Here is a 15,437-nt window from a genome sequence, read left to right on the forward strand (position 1 = left end):
ACTACTTGCATTCACCTTAGTGAGGCTTCAAATCTTTTCAAAATGTGCATCAAAGTTGGAGGTTGGGATTTTTCGAAGGAAAAGATGATCTCCCTAATGCTAAAAAGGGTGTAAGCTTTTTATTTTGTTATGATCTTTTGATTTGATAGGTACATCTAGAACTTTGAATCTATATATAAACACTTGCTAGAGCTAGAATGTAACTCACTCTCAGGGGAGATTGCTTTTAATTATGTATTTGAGTATACGCGTGGCTTGAAGGGGAGTCGAAATCTCTTTGTTATAAAATTCCAAGCACGGGTTCTTGAGCAATAAATACCATTAGGGGAACATCGATAACAAAAATTCGGTGTTCAATTGTGGCTTGTGAATAATTTTCTTTACTTGTATTCATTATTCTTTTTAATTCTTGCATATCTAACTTTTAAATTTTCATTTTGTTGTGATCTTTTAAAGTTGTGATATTTCAAAGTTGCGATCTATTTACTTTATCCTTTTGTTTATGAGACAAAGGGGGAGAGAAAACTCAAGTTTGCATTTAAAAACTAAAATTGAATATTTAGAATGGTAAATGCAGAGAGAGCTACTCCCAAAACATCATCGAATATTTACATTAATGCCACCTAAGCTTATTTATCTCTTCTAATCATTTATGATCTCTCTGACATCCCTTTCTATAGAGCTGAAACCCTTTCTCCATTTTCTTTCAATTTGGTAGGTTTTCTCTTTTTTATTTTTTTCTTTAAGTTTATATTTTTTAGGTTTACTATTTCATTCATAGTGATGCTCAAATTCTGATAGCTTGCATACTTACAATTTATACTTATTAAAATTAAAATTGAATAATATGTTATATTTAATCATTTATTCAAACTATTAATGGAAATTATATAGATCTTAATTTAAATTAGTGTCTTTATTTAAATAAGTGAAATATATTTTTCCCTCAATATTGTTAAACTAATATACTTGAATTATTTCATAATTATCTTTATTTAAATTAATGTCTTAATTTTAAATAAGTGAAATATATTTTGCCCTCAATATTGTTAAAGTAAATATATTTAAATTACTCCTTTTAAAAATTTAAATAATTAAAAATATTTCAGAAAATTCTTAATTATTATTTTTTCTTAAAATAATAATGCATTTATTATTATTATTATTATTATTATTTAAAATACTTATTAAATTAATATAACTTAAAAGTTACAATATTACTAAATATAATATCAATATAATAATTTAATCAATGATTTTTAATAATTAGACTAATATGTTATAATTATAATTATTAGATTAAATTAAGTTAATTTAAATAAAAGTGAAATGTATTGTTAACTTAACTTTAAATGATATAATTAAATGATTATAGTTATCATAAACAATATGCATCGTCCATTATTAAAAATAATTATTATATATTTATTATAAGACAATATGCATTTTTCATTTTTTTAAAATAATAGTTATCTATTTATTATAAAACAATATGCCTTTTTCATGATTAAAAATAATAATTATAGTTATTAACTTAATAATTTCATAATAATAATAATTTTATATTAATAAATTTTCTTTTCGAACTTATAAAATTTTGGATCTTAGAGTTAGACTATTGAGAAAATATTAAAACGAATCCTAATTATGCTAATTCTAAAATTAGTATTGAGTGAGAATTAAAATTTAATCTTAAAGCAATTTTACTCACGAATTCCATCCATGGGTCGCCAGTTACAAAGCTACAACCTCTAATTCTGTAATTCATGCCCTTTCCCGTTTACTGTCAGGGAAATTTTGATGAAAGTAAGGGGCCCAGGGACGGTTTTGAGGCTTCAGGTTGCACGAACCGGTGATGGGCACACAGTTACAAACCCGCTGGCCTCGAAAAGAAACGTCGAAACCTCCCGCGTCGAGCACTCCGCCAAATTTGAGCTCCCGCCTATCCAAATGAAGCTACATGGCATGTAAATTGCTATTGTTCTCGGTCATCGTTCACTTGCACGTTTTCGTCTGCTACCGGAAGAGAGTATGAGAAAGGCCGGCGACGACGCCTTCACCCAGACCATCTGTTCAATCTGCTACGAAGACCTCAAGCCCATACATGAGGACCTCCAGGCCATCACCATTTGCGGTCACGTCTTTCACGAGCTCTGGTCGTTTACCTGCTCTCGAGTCCTGATCGTTAAGTTTTTTCTCTTTAATCATTTCGTGTCTCATCTAATATGTGTCTTGCTCTCCGTTCTCAGCCTCCAGCAGTGGTTCGATTACTGCCCATCCGGGAAGAAGAGCAGCTGCCCGGTGTGCAAGCAGACTTGCTCAAACAAAAGCGTCAATCGGCTTTATTTTCAGTCCATCAACGAGGCATCACAGTCCGTTAGGTCTCAGAGACCCTCCGATTCCAATGTTGACGCCGAGGCAAGTCCAACGCCTTTCCCCTTTGGCATTTTGTTATGTGGTATTCCGTTGCTTACTTTTATTCTATGCGAGTCTGAACCACTTTTTGCCTCTTTTGCCGCTGATGGCTGTTTTCTTTTCTTTTCCACTGTTACTTTAGGAACTTCGAGAAGAGGTGAAGAAATTGGAGGGGAAAATATCTGGGATGAACTCTGTTTTTGAGCGGCAACAACTGCACTTGAAGGAATTGAATGAGGAGGTACCTGATTGCGCTGTTGGTTCAACTGTTCGATATCTATCTATTATGTCTTTATGGCTATTTTTTTTCGTGGGAGGTTTTCACGTTTCATTCTTCCTGTTGAAACGGGCAAAAGAGCTCTTTAATGATAATATGATTTATCATAAAAATTAATAATTTGGAGGCTGAGTCTATGTCTGCAGCTGTCTATCACCAAACAACATATCAAGAGAGAGGAGGAATTGAAGGAACATGCTCAATTGGAGAAAACAAGCATTGAGCAAATACTTCAATTGAAAACCGCGGTAAATTTGCCATAATTTAAACTATTTTTTTTATAACTTTTGTTTCAATGCTTTATAGACCTTTGTGCAAGTGTAACTAGATCTCAAGGCTGTTTGTTGATATTGAACAGCTTGTCATTAATAGCCCGAGTTTGGAATTCCTGGAAGATATTTTTAATGTGTTTTCTTTTGTCATCTCCAACCTTCTGTATTTCTCTATAATCCTTTCATATATGCAGGAATTTAATAAGTTATTCAGTGAGAAGTCTCATCTTCAGGAGAGATGCCTAGCTTTGAGCAAAGAGCTTGCCACATTCAAACTGTAAGACGATCTTAGTATATAGTCTAGTGAGTTACCAAATTACTTTTTACTTATGCTACTAACTCTAGCTAAGGAATCAGGGTATCTGATGTGAACTTGGATGATCAGCAAATTTCAAAACTTGCATTTCTTGGTGGTGGGTCTGACAAGGATGAGATAGCAGCCATTCTCAGGAAGTCACTTGTCCTTCGTAACCAGTGGGTGTTTAATTTGTCTTAATGAATGATTAGTTGTGGGATAAGATCATATATTGTGGCTGATTAGTGTTACAGAATCGTTTTACAATTTTCAATGTGAACTACCTACTCTTCCAGTAGTTTCTACAATGCTAATTCTCTAGATGAGTGCTGAGGTATGGTTAATGCACAGAAAAGTTTAAACACCAATGAAATAGGACTCAAAAGTCAAATTTTGGGTCTTCTTTCTTTAAAGGGATGCAGTTCTTTCATTAAAAAAAATGCAGTTCTTTTGTATTGATGGTGGTAAAGCAGAAAGCATGCAACCCCATCAGCTTTTCTGTCACATGATTTTGCTTGTTCTCCACTTATAGTTATTCCTAACCTATAGATCTCATTAGCAGTTTTAATAATTTTCTTTAGCAAATGGAAAATATGGTGAGAATGTGTCACAAATTTGTGGAGAGGAGAACCCATGAAGGGTGTAGTCTGAAAAGCTTTAACTGAAACATCCAGAAATACTGGATTTTTAGTCCATGGTTCCTCAAAATTTTAAATATTTTCTATTGTCCCTACTAGAGGTTACTACTATTGGTATTATATTTTAGTATTGGAAGGATTTATTTTTCTTGTAAGTTTAATAGCAGTATATTTGTTGGTTTGTCACACATGAAATTTTATTGTTGCTAAAAATTCAATTACTACAACTGAAATCTGAACATGTAACATAGTTTCTCCCTTCCTCCATGGTGGAGAGAATATTTTTAAAATTCTGGGATTTACAAGTAAAGCCCCTCTTTAATATGGCTCTATGTTGATATTGCAATGCGTCGGTCAACTTTGTTGGTCTTACTTATAGAAAAATTTACTTGCTTTATTTGCTTGTCCAGTTTGCTATCTCACCTCATATTGTTTTTTTTTTTTTTTTGGCTTACTTTAATTTGTATCTTTCAAAAGGAAGTATAAAGAATTGATGGCTCAGTGCAACCAGCTTGGAAGGGGGGAGACTCTTTCTTGGAAAAAGCTTGATAAGGCTGGAGAAAAGATAAAGAAACTGAAAGTAAGTTCTTTGAGATGTAATTTCATTTAAAACACTTGACAGTAGGCACATGCAGCTCAATAGCTTGAAATGTGGGTTGTAATTTTGCTGTCTGTTTGATCATATTGTTACCAGAAAATTGTACCATAAAATAAAACTTAAATAACTTCTATGAGATTATTTTGATAAAGAAAAAGAGATTGTAAAGTTTTGGTTGAACACATATATAAATTGAAAAAATAATAAGAAGAATGTATTTAGGCCCTATGAGTTGGGCATAGATGCCCACAAAGATACTAACTTTTTCTTCTAACCAAGGTACAATAATTCCTCATTTTAGAGTTTTAGCCCATTACAACATTAGCCTAGCAGAGATATCAGTGTTCTGTCTTGGCCAGCGGAGAGTCAATTTAAAAAGAACTGTTTAAAAAAGGGAGAGGGAATCAATTCAAGCATTTGTCCACACTGTTGGATTGGTAATCTGTTTGTGAAAATAGTGTCAGAGGCTTCTCATTTATTTATTTTTTAGCGGGAGAGAATGTTATCAAGAGGGGAAAGGTACAGATGCCACTACAGACTAAGCAGGAACGAAATTATTATGGAGGTATTAAACCAACAATACTAGGAACATTTGCAGTGATAGACGTTTATAATGCTAATTTGAGTTTGATGGATTCCCTCCTTGGCAATGAAGGCAGCTGCCATGTTGGCTGAGTGGTGGATCCTCGACTAGATGTTATGCTGCTGTTAAATGTCAAGAATTTTCTCAAAGATGTGGAGAAGCCTCGCCTCCATGGAGGATTTGTCTTCCAACGACACTTAATCATGAGACAAGAGTTGGGGAGTCAGAAGAGCCTTGCAATGATTTCTTTTACCCAAAAAAAAAAAAACATTTGGAAAAGTAGATTGCAAATTTCATAAGTTGCTTGACTTGGTGGAAGATGGGAACTCAGCAAGGGTCTTACCACCTTCTTGATGTACTATATTTGAGTCTTTGGGGTACTTTGGGATTATATTCCGCGCCGAGGATTTGTGCTTGTGGGCTGGGGTGAATATAGCAGACCAGCGGATCTGGTGGTCGACAATCGTTCGGACTTGGTAAAGGTTGTCACAGATAAAATAAAACATTATGATATTTTCAAAATTAGATCTTGATAATTTATTTAATTTGTCTTCTCTTGCACTTCTATAACTTTGTTGGACAAACTTGAAGAGAGCCATATTGACCAAGAAACTAGAGGTTTCTTGTTTTTCAAAAATTGTTCAAAGGTATCTTTTGAAGTTCTTTAGATCAGGAAGCACTAGATTTGAGGGGGAAAAAAGAAAATGAATGATATGTGTTAGTTTATTGACAGACCTGGCAACTATGTTGAGGTCAAGCGGTATTCTGAGCCAGCATGATCATTATTTTCTATCTTTTGGTGTTATGTTTCTGTTCGAACTCCTCTATGCTATTCTGTGTTGCATGATTAAAAAATTGTTTTCTGAATTTTACCAGATGAGGCTGCAAGAACTGGAAAAGGCTCTTGAAGAAAAAGACAATAATGCCTTGAGGGCTACAAATATGTACAAGAAAACTATCAAGATGGAAGTTGATCTAGCAAAGGAACCTGTACATCCCACAATGCAGTCTGAAGAAATTGCTCAGATGAAACCTTGCATAATTAGTTCCAAATTAACAAAGTATACAGCTGAAGGCCAGATAGAATTGCATGCCAAAGCCATTAAGCAGAAGAATATCATAATTGATCTTGATGAAGATGCTGATACTGATTTGGTTGATGTGGGTATAACCAAACCTGTCCAAAGTTCAGGTCAGCCTTCATCTGTTTCTGTGGTAGCCATCCACTCTGAAGTATCTGCAGAACCCTTTGTGCTTAGAGGCAGAAGTCATTGTGGATGTGTGAGTTCTGCCATCTCTACTGAAATTTCTGGGGCAAAAAAAATAGAGGATACTGTTGAGGACATGATTAAACTTAGTTCTCAAGCTTCAACTGTGGAGAAGAGATCTCTTCTTCGAATTAAGATGGAAAATCATGAACCTGTCACTGAGCCAGGTGAATATTTTTTAGACTATTATAAGATAGCTTAATTTGAATCAAATGGCTTGAACAGTATATGTGACCTCTTTAGGTAGATCATTTCTTCCTTTCCCATGAAAAGTCTTACTTATGTGCTCTTGATTTACGAGTTCAGTTACAACTCGGTGACATGTTTCTCTGTTTCTTCTTGCCCATTTATGGTCTGTAGGTGAGAATTGTTTTTCTCCTTCCCTCATGGGCCCAGCAGGTGCTAATAGATACTTGGGAAAGTGGTGCAAGCTTGGCCAGAACAAAATGTCTTCGTCAGGATCAAGTGGAGATCTTATAGCTGTTGGGGCAGACGGGCGAGGTGGGAAAATCAAAGTTCTGAGATCTGCAAACCAGTGTTTGGTGGGTCGTTTTATTCGTTCATTATTAGCCTTCTTGAATTCATGGTTTCAGCAGAATTTGTTACTTTATTAACTAAACAATAAACATTAAAAGCTGTATTCTTCTTGTCATTCACAACATTTTGTGTCTGCAGGATGGCGACGGCTCTATCTCAGTGCTTCCCAAAAGATGTAAGTATGGCATTAAAGAAAACCGTTCCAAAGGTTGCTTGCAAATAGAACACTATTTTGTTAAGAAGGAAACTTCGAAAGCATTGAATGTTTAAATCATGGTTCCAAGTGATAATGTCCAAGTGTAATATATCCAAGTGATTATGTCAATTTTCTTTAAATTTTAAATGTGAAAAGACAACTACTCCACAAAAATGAAAATAGGAGTATGTTAAAAGAAAGAACACCAAATAAAGCCTAAAGTCATAATTGTGTTTCATATCGCCTTTGTGCCAAGTGTATGTGCGCCAAAACTAAATTTAATTAAATGACAGGGGTCCTTGTAATTACAGAAGGTTTACATCCCTTGCTTGCACTCTAAAGTGGGTAAACCAGGGTTTACCAACTTAAGCTCACAACCCGGATTCTTTAAACACTGAGCTGGTCAATTGGCTGAGCTTGAGTCTAACCCAGCGCGCCTTCTTAGAAATCCTGGTTAACCAATTGGAAATGATAAATTTCTCTTGTTCCCTTGATTTCAAATTTTATTTTCTCTTACCTTTTATCGTATATACACTTCTCTTTCAGACATTTCAAAATTGGGGCCTATGACCAATGGTGAACCAGGCTTTGCCTTCCCTAGTCCTCCATCAAAGGATAGTGCAATAGCAATGTATCTTATCTTACTATGTGCACACCCTTTGCCTTCTCCAACACTGTCAATGGTCGTTTGATGTTGAATTTCTGGAAAATAGAAAAAAATTATTAACTAATGACTCTTTTAGTTTTTACACATTAGGTCTTGTTAACTAAGTATTGTTTCCCATCTGTATTTTGATAGCAAAATTTAAGTTGCTCTAACAAATTGAAAATTTAATATTTTAGATGCATATCCTTCAAGAGACAAAAACCAAAGATTTATGGACAAAAACTAGCATAAGCAAATCAAGACCGCAAACTTCAATCATGTGTCTTCATCTTGAAGAAGCACCCACGAGAAAATGAATGAAGAACTGATGGATAAAATTCATGTTATTTAGAAATTCTTAAGATTCTATATATGTAAAGTGTTGACTCTCAATCTATAAGTCATTTCTAACAAAAAATATAGTCGTGACACATGATTTCTCGATCAATAACTTTACAATGATCTATGATTTTTAGGTCAGTTTTTGTAAATGCGCAAAAAATGGCTTATTTGGACTTGGGTAAAATATCCCACCAAATGTTCACTTGAGAAGTTAATGATCATTTATTAGAAATTTGATTCAATTCAAAGAATTGATTCTTGATTGAGTTAATTTTGGATATGCCATTCTTCTCAAATCAACTCCTTGCATTCAACGGAGACAAGCTTCAAATCTTTCGAAGTGTGTATCAAAGTTCGAGGCTTGGATCTTTTAAAGTAGAAGACTATCTCCCTTATCCTCAAAAGGGTGTAAGCTTTTCATTTTGTTGTGATCTTATGATTTTATTTGATAGGTTCATCTTGAACTTTGAATCTAGATAGAAAAGCTTGCTAAAGCTAGAATCTAACTCAATCTCAAGGAGATTACTTTTAATCGTGTATTTAAGTATACACATGGCTTGAAGGAGAGCCGAACTCTTTTACATATAAAACTCCAAGCACGGGTTCTTGAGCAGTAAATACCAATAGGGGAACATTCATAAAAAAAATTTGGTGTTAATTTGTGGTGTGTGAATGATTTTCTTTATTTGCATTCATTATTCTTTTTAATTCTTGTATACTTAACTTTTAAAATTTTATTTTGTTATGATCTTTCAAAGTTGTGATCTATTTGCCTTATCTTTTTGCTTATGGGAAAGGGGGAGAGAAAAATCAAGTTTGCATTAAAAAACTAAAATTGAATGTCCAAAATGGTAAATGTAGAGATAGCTAATTTCAAAAGGCTTAGAAATTTTAAACTCCAACTATTGGATTGTAAAATCTTTTAGTTTTTTCACATTAGGTTTTATCATCATCAACAGAGAGGGGGGGTGGGGTGGATTTGAGGTTGAGGTGTTGCTAATTGAGTGTTGTCTCCCATCTATACTTTGATGATAGCAACACTTAGTTGCTCCAACGAATTGAAAATTTAGCATTTTAGATGCATATTTGGTTATGCATGCAATAACATTATTATTTTAATAGTTTTTCTTTAATTTAATTTATTAATTTCAGTTTTAGGCCACAAGGGTATTTTTGGAATTTATAAGGGTATTTTTGTAATATTTTATCTTAAACCCTGTAAGGGTGAACCCTATTTAAGGGGTAAGAGTAATGAGAAAGACAAACATTGATTTTAGGTTAAACAGGCTTGGAGCTCTCCTTGACGAGTTCTAGGGTTTTCAAGCTTCCCTTTGGCTTGATCTTCGTCTTTCTTTTCTACTTCCCTACGAATCCCTATATCAGATCTGGGACCATAACAACTGGTGTCAGAGCGGGAACACAATGGGTTATTTTCTATTAAAAAAAGAATGGAGTGTTATGCATGAGATATTCGTTCATCGGAAAGCATACGCCAACAAATGCGAGAAATACGCGCATGGTATGAATCTTCCATTGAACGTTCTACAAGGGAGCCACTCGATGCTGCATAAAAGGTCATACGACTTAAAATCTCTGAGCAAGATGTATGCACAGAAGGAAAGGCAGCAAACCCTGTCTCGGACGGGAAAACATGCCACTGGCTAGAAAAATTAAAAATTTTGTCCTGTTTACCAGCCGAAGTCCCTAAGTAAGATTTGGGTGCGACCTCAAATCTGGACAGGCAGAAAGGCTATGCTTCAGAAAATATCAATATTTTCGCGCAGGGAAATCCAAAGCCGAACAGCGGGGACCAAGATTTGGGAAAATCGGAGGGGTATGTTGACAAAATCACTCCTCACAACCAACAGAATGTCTTCCAGAATAGCAGAAGGAAAAATCCCGTCCGACTCTGTCTCGGCGAATCAGTTCGGTCGTCCCTCCACTATCTCGAAAAATATACAAGCAGCGAGGCCACAAAGGGCTGCTATTCGTCACCGAAAAAGAGAAGGCATCGACGGAAACAAATCCGATGGGCTTTGGCTTCCGGATTCTCACTCTCAGTCACAATCTCGCTCTCGGCAGTCCAGGGGGGAACCATCTTCAACGCAATTGGGGGTAAGCTTCGGAAACACCCTCACTTTTTAGGTCAAAACGAGTCTTTCATGGCGTTGATGTGGCTCAAAGGGGCTGAACAGCAACAACGTTGCTCGAAAATTGGGGACGGAGGTTGTCTGTTTCATGAAGCAGAGAAACAGTGCCCAATTGATGGAATTCCGGCTTGGGTGTATGCATTTTGAGATGAAATTTTTCTAAGGATGCCGGGATCCATAGAAATAATTTTTTGGGGACTTCTGAAAAAAACATTCTGGTGGCTTTGTTGTTCTGTTGACACGCACATTACCTATGGGTTTGTTCGTTGTCAAATTGACAAGGTGGGGCTTAATTTTTTGAGTTCCATTCATTGTGGGGTTCCTGGTGAAGCAATTGTGACAAATCACGCACAGAATGTTAATGTTGTGCATGTCCCGTATCTATTTGTGCTTAATGGGATGATCCTGCATGATAAGCAAGTTAAATTTGAGAAGGTAGCAGATGCTCCTCTAGCTGTTGAGGAACTTATTTTTTGTTTCCCTTGTTTGTAGTGATGAGAGAAGGAGATGGAAATTCAAAATATTTTGGCTTTGTTAACTTTGAGAATGCAGAAGTATGCATTAGTGTTGTATCTACTGATAAGGATGCATTTGTGCGGAATGATTATGCTATTCATGCTGAAACTATGGATGAGTATGCTGAGAAAGGTGAATTAGTGTTGCATGATTCTTCTATTAGAAGTGACTCAGTTGAGATTGAGGAAATAAAGTCTAGTTCTGTTGAAGATGTTAAACATGCAGTAGAACCTGAAATTGAATTTGGTAAAAGTGGGCAAAACAGTGCAACTTCGCTTCAGCAAGATGTCAAACAGAAGGTGAAGTTAGTCTTCATTTTGGTGAAAACAAAAGCAATTCGTCTGTAGTGATAGCTTGGAATCAGAGGTTGAATTTGGAAATCTTTGTGTTGAGTTAGAATGCAAAGATGACGTGGAAAATGGCGAAAGTTTGCCGGTTTGTTCTATTATTGAGGTGAAATCAGGTGTTGACGTCACTAACAGATATATTAATAAGATTGTTGGTATATATGCTATCATAACAGGGCCCTGCTGTTATAGGGGATTCCCGGGATAGTAAGTCATATTTGTCATTTCTTGGTTCTGAAAAGAATGGAGACAATGCAATATTTGAAGTGGCGTGGACAATGGAAAAGATAGAGAAAAATTCTTTCAACTGTCAAATTTTGAGGGGTTATCTCATGGCCACTCTCTTTTATGAGACTTCAACTAGGACTAGATTGTCCTTTGAGTTGGCCATGGAAAGGTTGGGTGGAGAAGTTTAGAAAATAGAAAATGCACGGGAATTTTCTAAAACAACAAAAGGAGAAACACTTGAAGAGACCATACGAAATGTCGAAGGATATGCGGATATAATTATCATGAGGCACTTTGACAGTGGTGTTGCCAGAAGAGCTGCATCACTGGTAGGTCTTCCTGTTATTACTGTTGGGGATGGTCCAGGCCAGCACACTCCACCGGCTCTGCCGGATGTGAATACGATCGGAAGAGAGATAGGCAATTGGGATGGCATTAGTGTTGCCTTAGGAGGAAATTTGGCAAAGGGCAGGACGGTTGGCTACCAATATGGGCCAGCATATGGTAACATCAATTGGTTTTGGAGGCTCCTATTCATATTACACTAGAAACAAATCTCTTGACTCTGCTCTGTGCCACTGTTGGCTTGGCCAACTACAATGATGCTTGTGTGAACATAATCAACACTACATTTGTTAAAAAGTGGAGAGTTGTTGTGGATCCATGGGGCCCTATCCTAGTGCCACTTATTGTTGGCCATTCAACCTCAATCTAGACATTGGAACTGATGGTGGAAGAACTACGAAAGGAGAAGTTGTAGAGCTAAGCTTTATCAACAATACAAGATTGGGATGAGGTGTAGCAGCAACAGCCAACCACAAATGTCCTAGGTAGCCTCACACTGGGCTACAAGTTTGTCATAAGTCCAATTTTTGCCAGTGTAGTATCCATCTACGTGGGTTTCAGTCTTGCTGCCATATATGGACTTTCTGTGGCAGTTTTGGGAATGCTTAGCACAATTACAACTGGGCTTGCGCTTGACAACTATGGACTCAAGGGAGAGGAAGATCATGTAGCTTGCGTGGTTGACCTACTTGGCTAGGGTGGGTACCCTGCAGCAACCACCAAAGTGATGGAGGATTATACTGGCTGGACTGGTTGCTGGCCATGCATATCATCCACGGTTTTTACTGCTGCCTACAAACCAGTGATGCCCATACCATCAATTCTGGATCAATTTACTATAATGGGTTTACTCGCAGCTAGCGCCAATCTGGGTGCATTACATAAAGGGAAACTCTTGCAGGCTTACATCAAGAGAGATTTTAACTAGCCCCATTCACATTACTTTACAGAAGCCGAGGTTCTCACTGAAATTTGTGCACGCCTATTGATGTCTTATTTGCATGAATATGCTTGAATTGCTTATGTTGATGCTCTCTATTATGGGATAAACAATACGGGAAGTGGAAAACATATGCCAATGATCTCAAGCCAACTATTTGCAGTACCAATTGCACCTGATCTAGGTCCCAACCTTGGAGTTGCTCGTGTCCTAGGAATTGGACTTCATTACACAGAATTAGTCAGAGCCTTAACCAGTACTGTTGCGACTGCGTGTGAATTTCACAAGGATATGCCGAGTGATCCTGTTGACCGTGATGGTTTCAGACCTCTAAGTGTTTCAAGGTGCAGCAATTGGAGGGGGTTAGTGCTGCCGAGTTTTCTCAATCCCAGGGGGCTAGTCATGATGTTGTTGCTGCCATGCTGGCAAAGTGTAGGCAGTGCAACCTTGCCAATGGGGGGGCTTCTATGAGGGGCTGTTTCACACCAGTCCAGGATTGAGGGAGGGCAGAGATGCTGCTTGGGGAGATGTAGTGACGTTCGACATGCATCCCTACATTCGACCGTAAAAGAAATATTATTAATAGGGGGAAGGCTCTAGTTTTGGGCGTCCAGAAGGCGGACTTTGCTACCGCAGAGGCTACTTGGGAATAGGTGGAGACGTCGGCATACAAACCCTACTTTCAAGCTTGAGGACAAGCTGTTTCTTCCAGGGGTGTAATGTTATGCACGCATTAACATTATTATTTTAATAATTTTTCTTTAATTTACTTTATTTATTTCAGTTTTAGGCCACATGGGTAGTTTTGGAATATTTCATTTATAGGGGTATTTTTTTAATATTTTATCTTAAACCCTTTAAGGTGAACCCTATTTAAGGGGTAAGAGTAATGAGAAAAACAAACATTGATTTTAGGTTAAACAGGCTTGGAGCTCTCCTTGACGAGTTCTAGGGTTTTCAAGCTTCCCTTTGGTTTGATCTTCGTCTTTCTTTTCTACTTTCGTACGAATCCATGTGTCAGATCCGGGACCATAACATATCCTACAAGAGACAAAAACCAAAGGTTTACGCAAAAGAATTTGCATAGCCAAATCAAGACCGCAAACTTAAAATGTGTGTCATCATCTTGAAGAAGCACCCTCAAGAAAAGAAATGAAGAACTAATGGTTAGAGTCCAAGTTACATAGAAATTCTCAAGACTCTATACATGTAAAGTGAACAACCCCAAGACTTCTAAATTGTTGTATTACTTAAAAGTTTTAGATCCGTAGAGAGAGCTAATTCCCAAAGTCTCTAAAATTTCAAACTCCATCCTTGGGATTGTAAACTCTTTTAGTTTTTACATATTACGTTTTTGCAATCATAAAAAAGGAGGGGGGTGGGGGGATTATTAACTAAGTGTTTCCAAAAATCATTTCTAACTAAAATATAGCCATTACGCATGATTGATCGATCAATCACTTTACAATGATCTATGATTATTAGGTTAACTTTTTTTAAATGGACTAAAAATGGCTTGTTTGGCTTGGGTAAATATCCAACCTAATGTTCACTTGAGAAATTAATGAACATTTATTAACAATCCTACTCAATTCTAAGAATTCCTTCATGAAATTCTTTATTGAGTTTATTTTTGAGAAAGATTTTTTTTTTTTTTTCTTTTGCATTTGTGGCGTTTCTTTCAAATCCACTCCTTGCATTCACCTTAGACAAGCTCCAAATCTTTTCAAAGTGTGCATCAAAGTTGGAGGCTTGGATCTTTCAAAGGAGAAGACCGTCTCCCTAATCCACAAAAGGGTGTAAGCTTTTCATTTTGTTGTGATCTTTTGATTTTATTTCATTCGTTCATCTAGAACTTTGAATTTAGATAGAAAAGCTTGCTAGAGATAGAATCTTACTCAATCTCAGGGGAGATTGCTTTTAATTGTGTATTTCAGTATACATGTGGCTTGAAGGAGAGAAAAAATCTCTTTATTATAAAATTCCAAGCACGGGTTCTTGAGCAGTGAATACCAATAAGGGAACATCAATAACAAAAAATTGGTGTTCATTTGTGGTATGCGAATAGTTTTCTTGACTTGCATTGATAATTCTTTTTAATTCTTGCATACCTAAGTTTTAAATTTTCATTTTGATGTAATCTTTCAAAGTTGTGATATATTGCCTTATCTTTTTGCTTATGACAAGAAGGGGGAGAGAAAATTCAAGTTTGCATTTAAAAACTAAATTTGAACATCTAAAATGGTAAATGCAGAGAGCTTATTCCAGAAGTCTTTGAAATTTTAAACTTCATCCATGGGATTGTAAACTCTTTTGGATTTTTCACATTAGGTTTTCTCATCATTAAAGGGGAGGGGAGTGGGATTGTTAACTGAGTGTTGTCTCCCATCCGTATTTTGATGATAGCAACACTTAGTTGCTTTAACAAATTGAAAATTTATCATTTTAGATGCATATCCTTCAAGAGACAAAAACTAAGGTTTACCCCCCAAAAGAACTAGCATATAAATATCTAAGCTGCAAACTTCAATTGTATGTTGTCATCTTGAAGAAGCACCCCACAAAAAAAGAAATGAAGAACGAATGATTAAAATGAAGAATGAATGATTAGAGTCCATGTTACTTATAAATTCTTGAGACACTATACATGGTAAGTGAACAACCGCATGACTTCAAAATTGTTGATCTACTTGAAAGTTTTTAATCCTTAGTTCATTTGCATCTTCAACATGTTTCATGCATGCATATTCATATTTAAAATGTTAAAATAAATTAGAAATCTTTTTCTTATAAAATTCCTAGTTATTGGGGGTTGTACTAGTGGAATTTTCCAAGCATGGGTTC

The 15,437-nt window shown here is 36.1% G+C and overlaps 1 protein-coding gene across 1 annotated transcript; it reads left to right on the plus strand.

Annotated features, from left to right (window-relative positions):
* Positions 1 to 1,897: 1,897 nt before the first annotated feature.
* LOC137948853 (uncharacterized) lies at positions 1,898 to 7,288 on the plus strand. Its single transcript, XM_068795037.1, has 10 exons — positions 1,898 to 2,156; positions 2,250 to 2,418; positions 2,558 to 2,656; positions 2,839 to 2,940; positions 3,159 to 3,241; positions 3,322 to 3,438; positions 4,375 to 4,477; positions 5,955 to 6,513; positions 6,707 to 6,888; positions 7,022 to 7,288. Exons 1-10 carry the CDS (start codon positions 2,032 to 2,034, stop codon positions 7,151 to 7,153), a joined length of 1,671 nt encoding a protein of 556 aa, XP_068651138.1. The 5' UTR covers positions 1,898 to 2,031; the 3' UTR covers positions 7,154 to 7,288.
* Positions 7,289 to 15,437: the final 8,149 nt, after the last annotated feature.

This window comes from Aristolochia californica, unplaced genomic scaffold (assembly GCF_029961685.1).
Source record: "Aristolochia californica isolate CCGP_79_NKW_82.1479 unplaced genomic scaffold, dmAriCali1.0.hap1 SCAF_13, whole genome shotgun sequence".
Taxonomy (NCBI): Eukaryota; Viridiplantae; Streptophyta; class Magnoliopsida; order Piperales; family Aristolochiaceae; genus Aristolochia; species Aristolochia californica.

Coding starts and splice junctions, on each gene's coding strand:
- LOC137948853 (XM_068795037.1), top strand. CDS start 2,032: ATGAGAAAGGCCGGCGACGACGCCTTCACCCAGACCATCTGTTCAATC. Junction 2,419..2,557: donor ATTCCAATGTTGACGCCGAG/GCAAGTCCAACG, acceptor CTGTTACTTTAG/GAACTTCGAGAAGAGGTGAA. Junction 6,889..7,021: donor GATCTGCAAACCAGTGTTTG/GTGGGTCGTTTT, acceptor TTGTGTCTGCAG/GATGGCGACGGCTCTATCTC.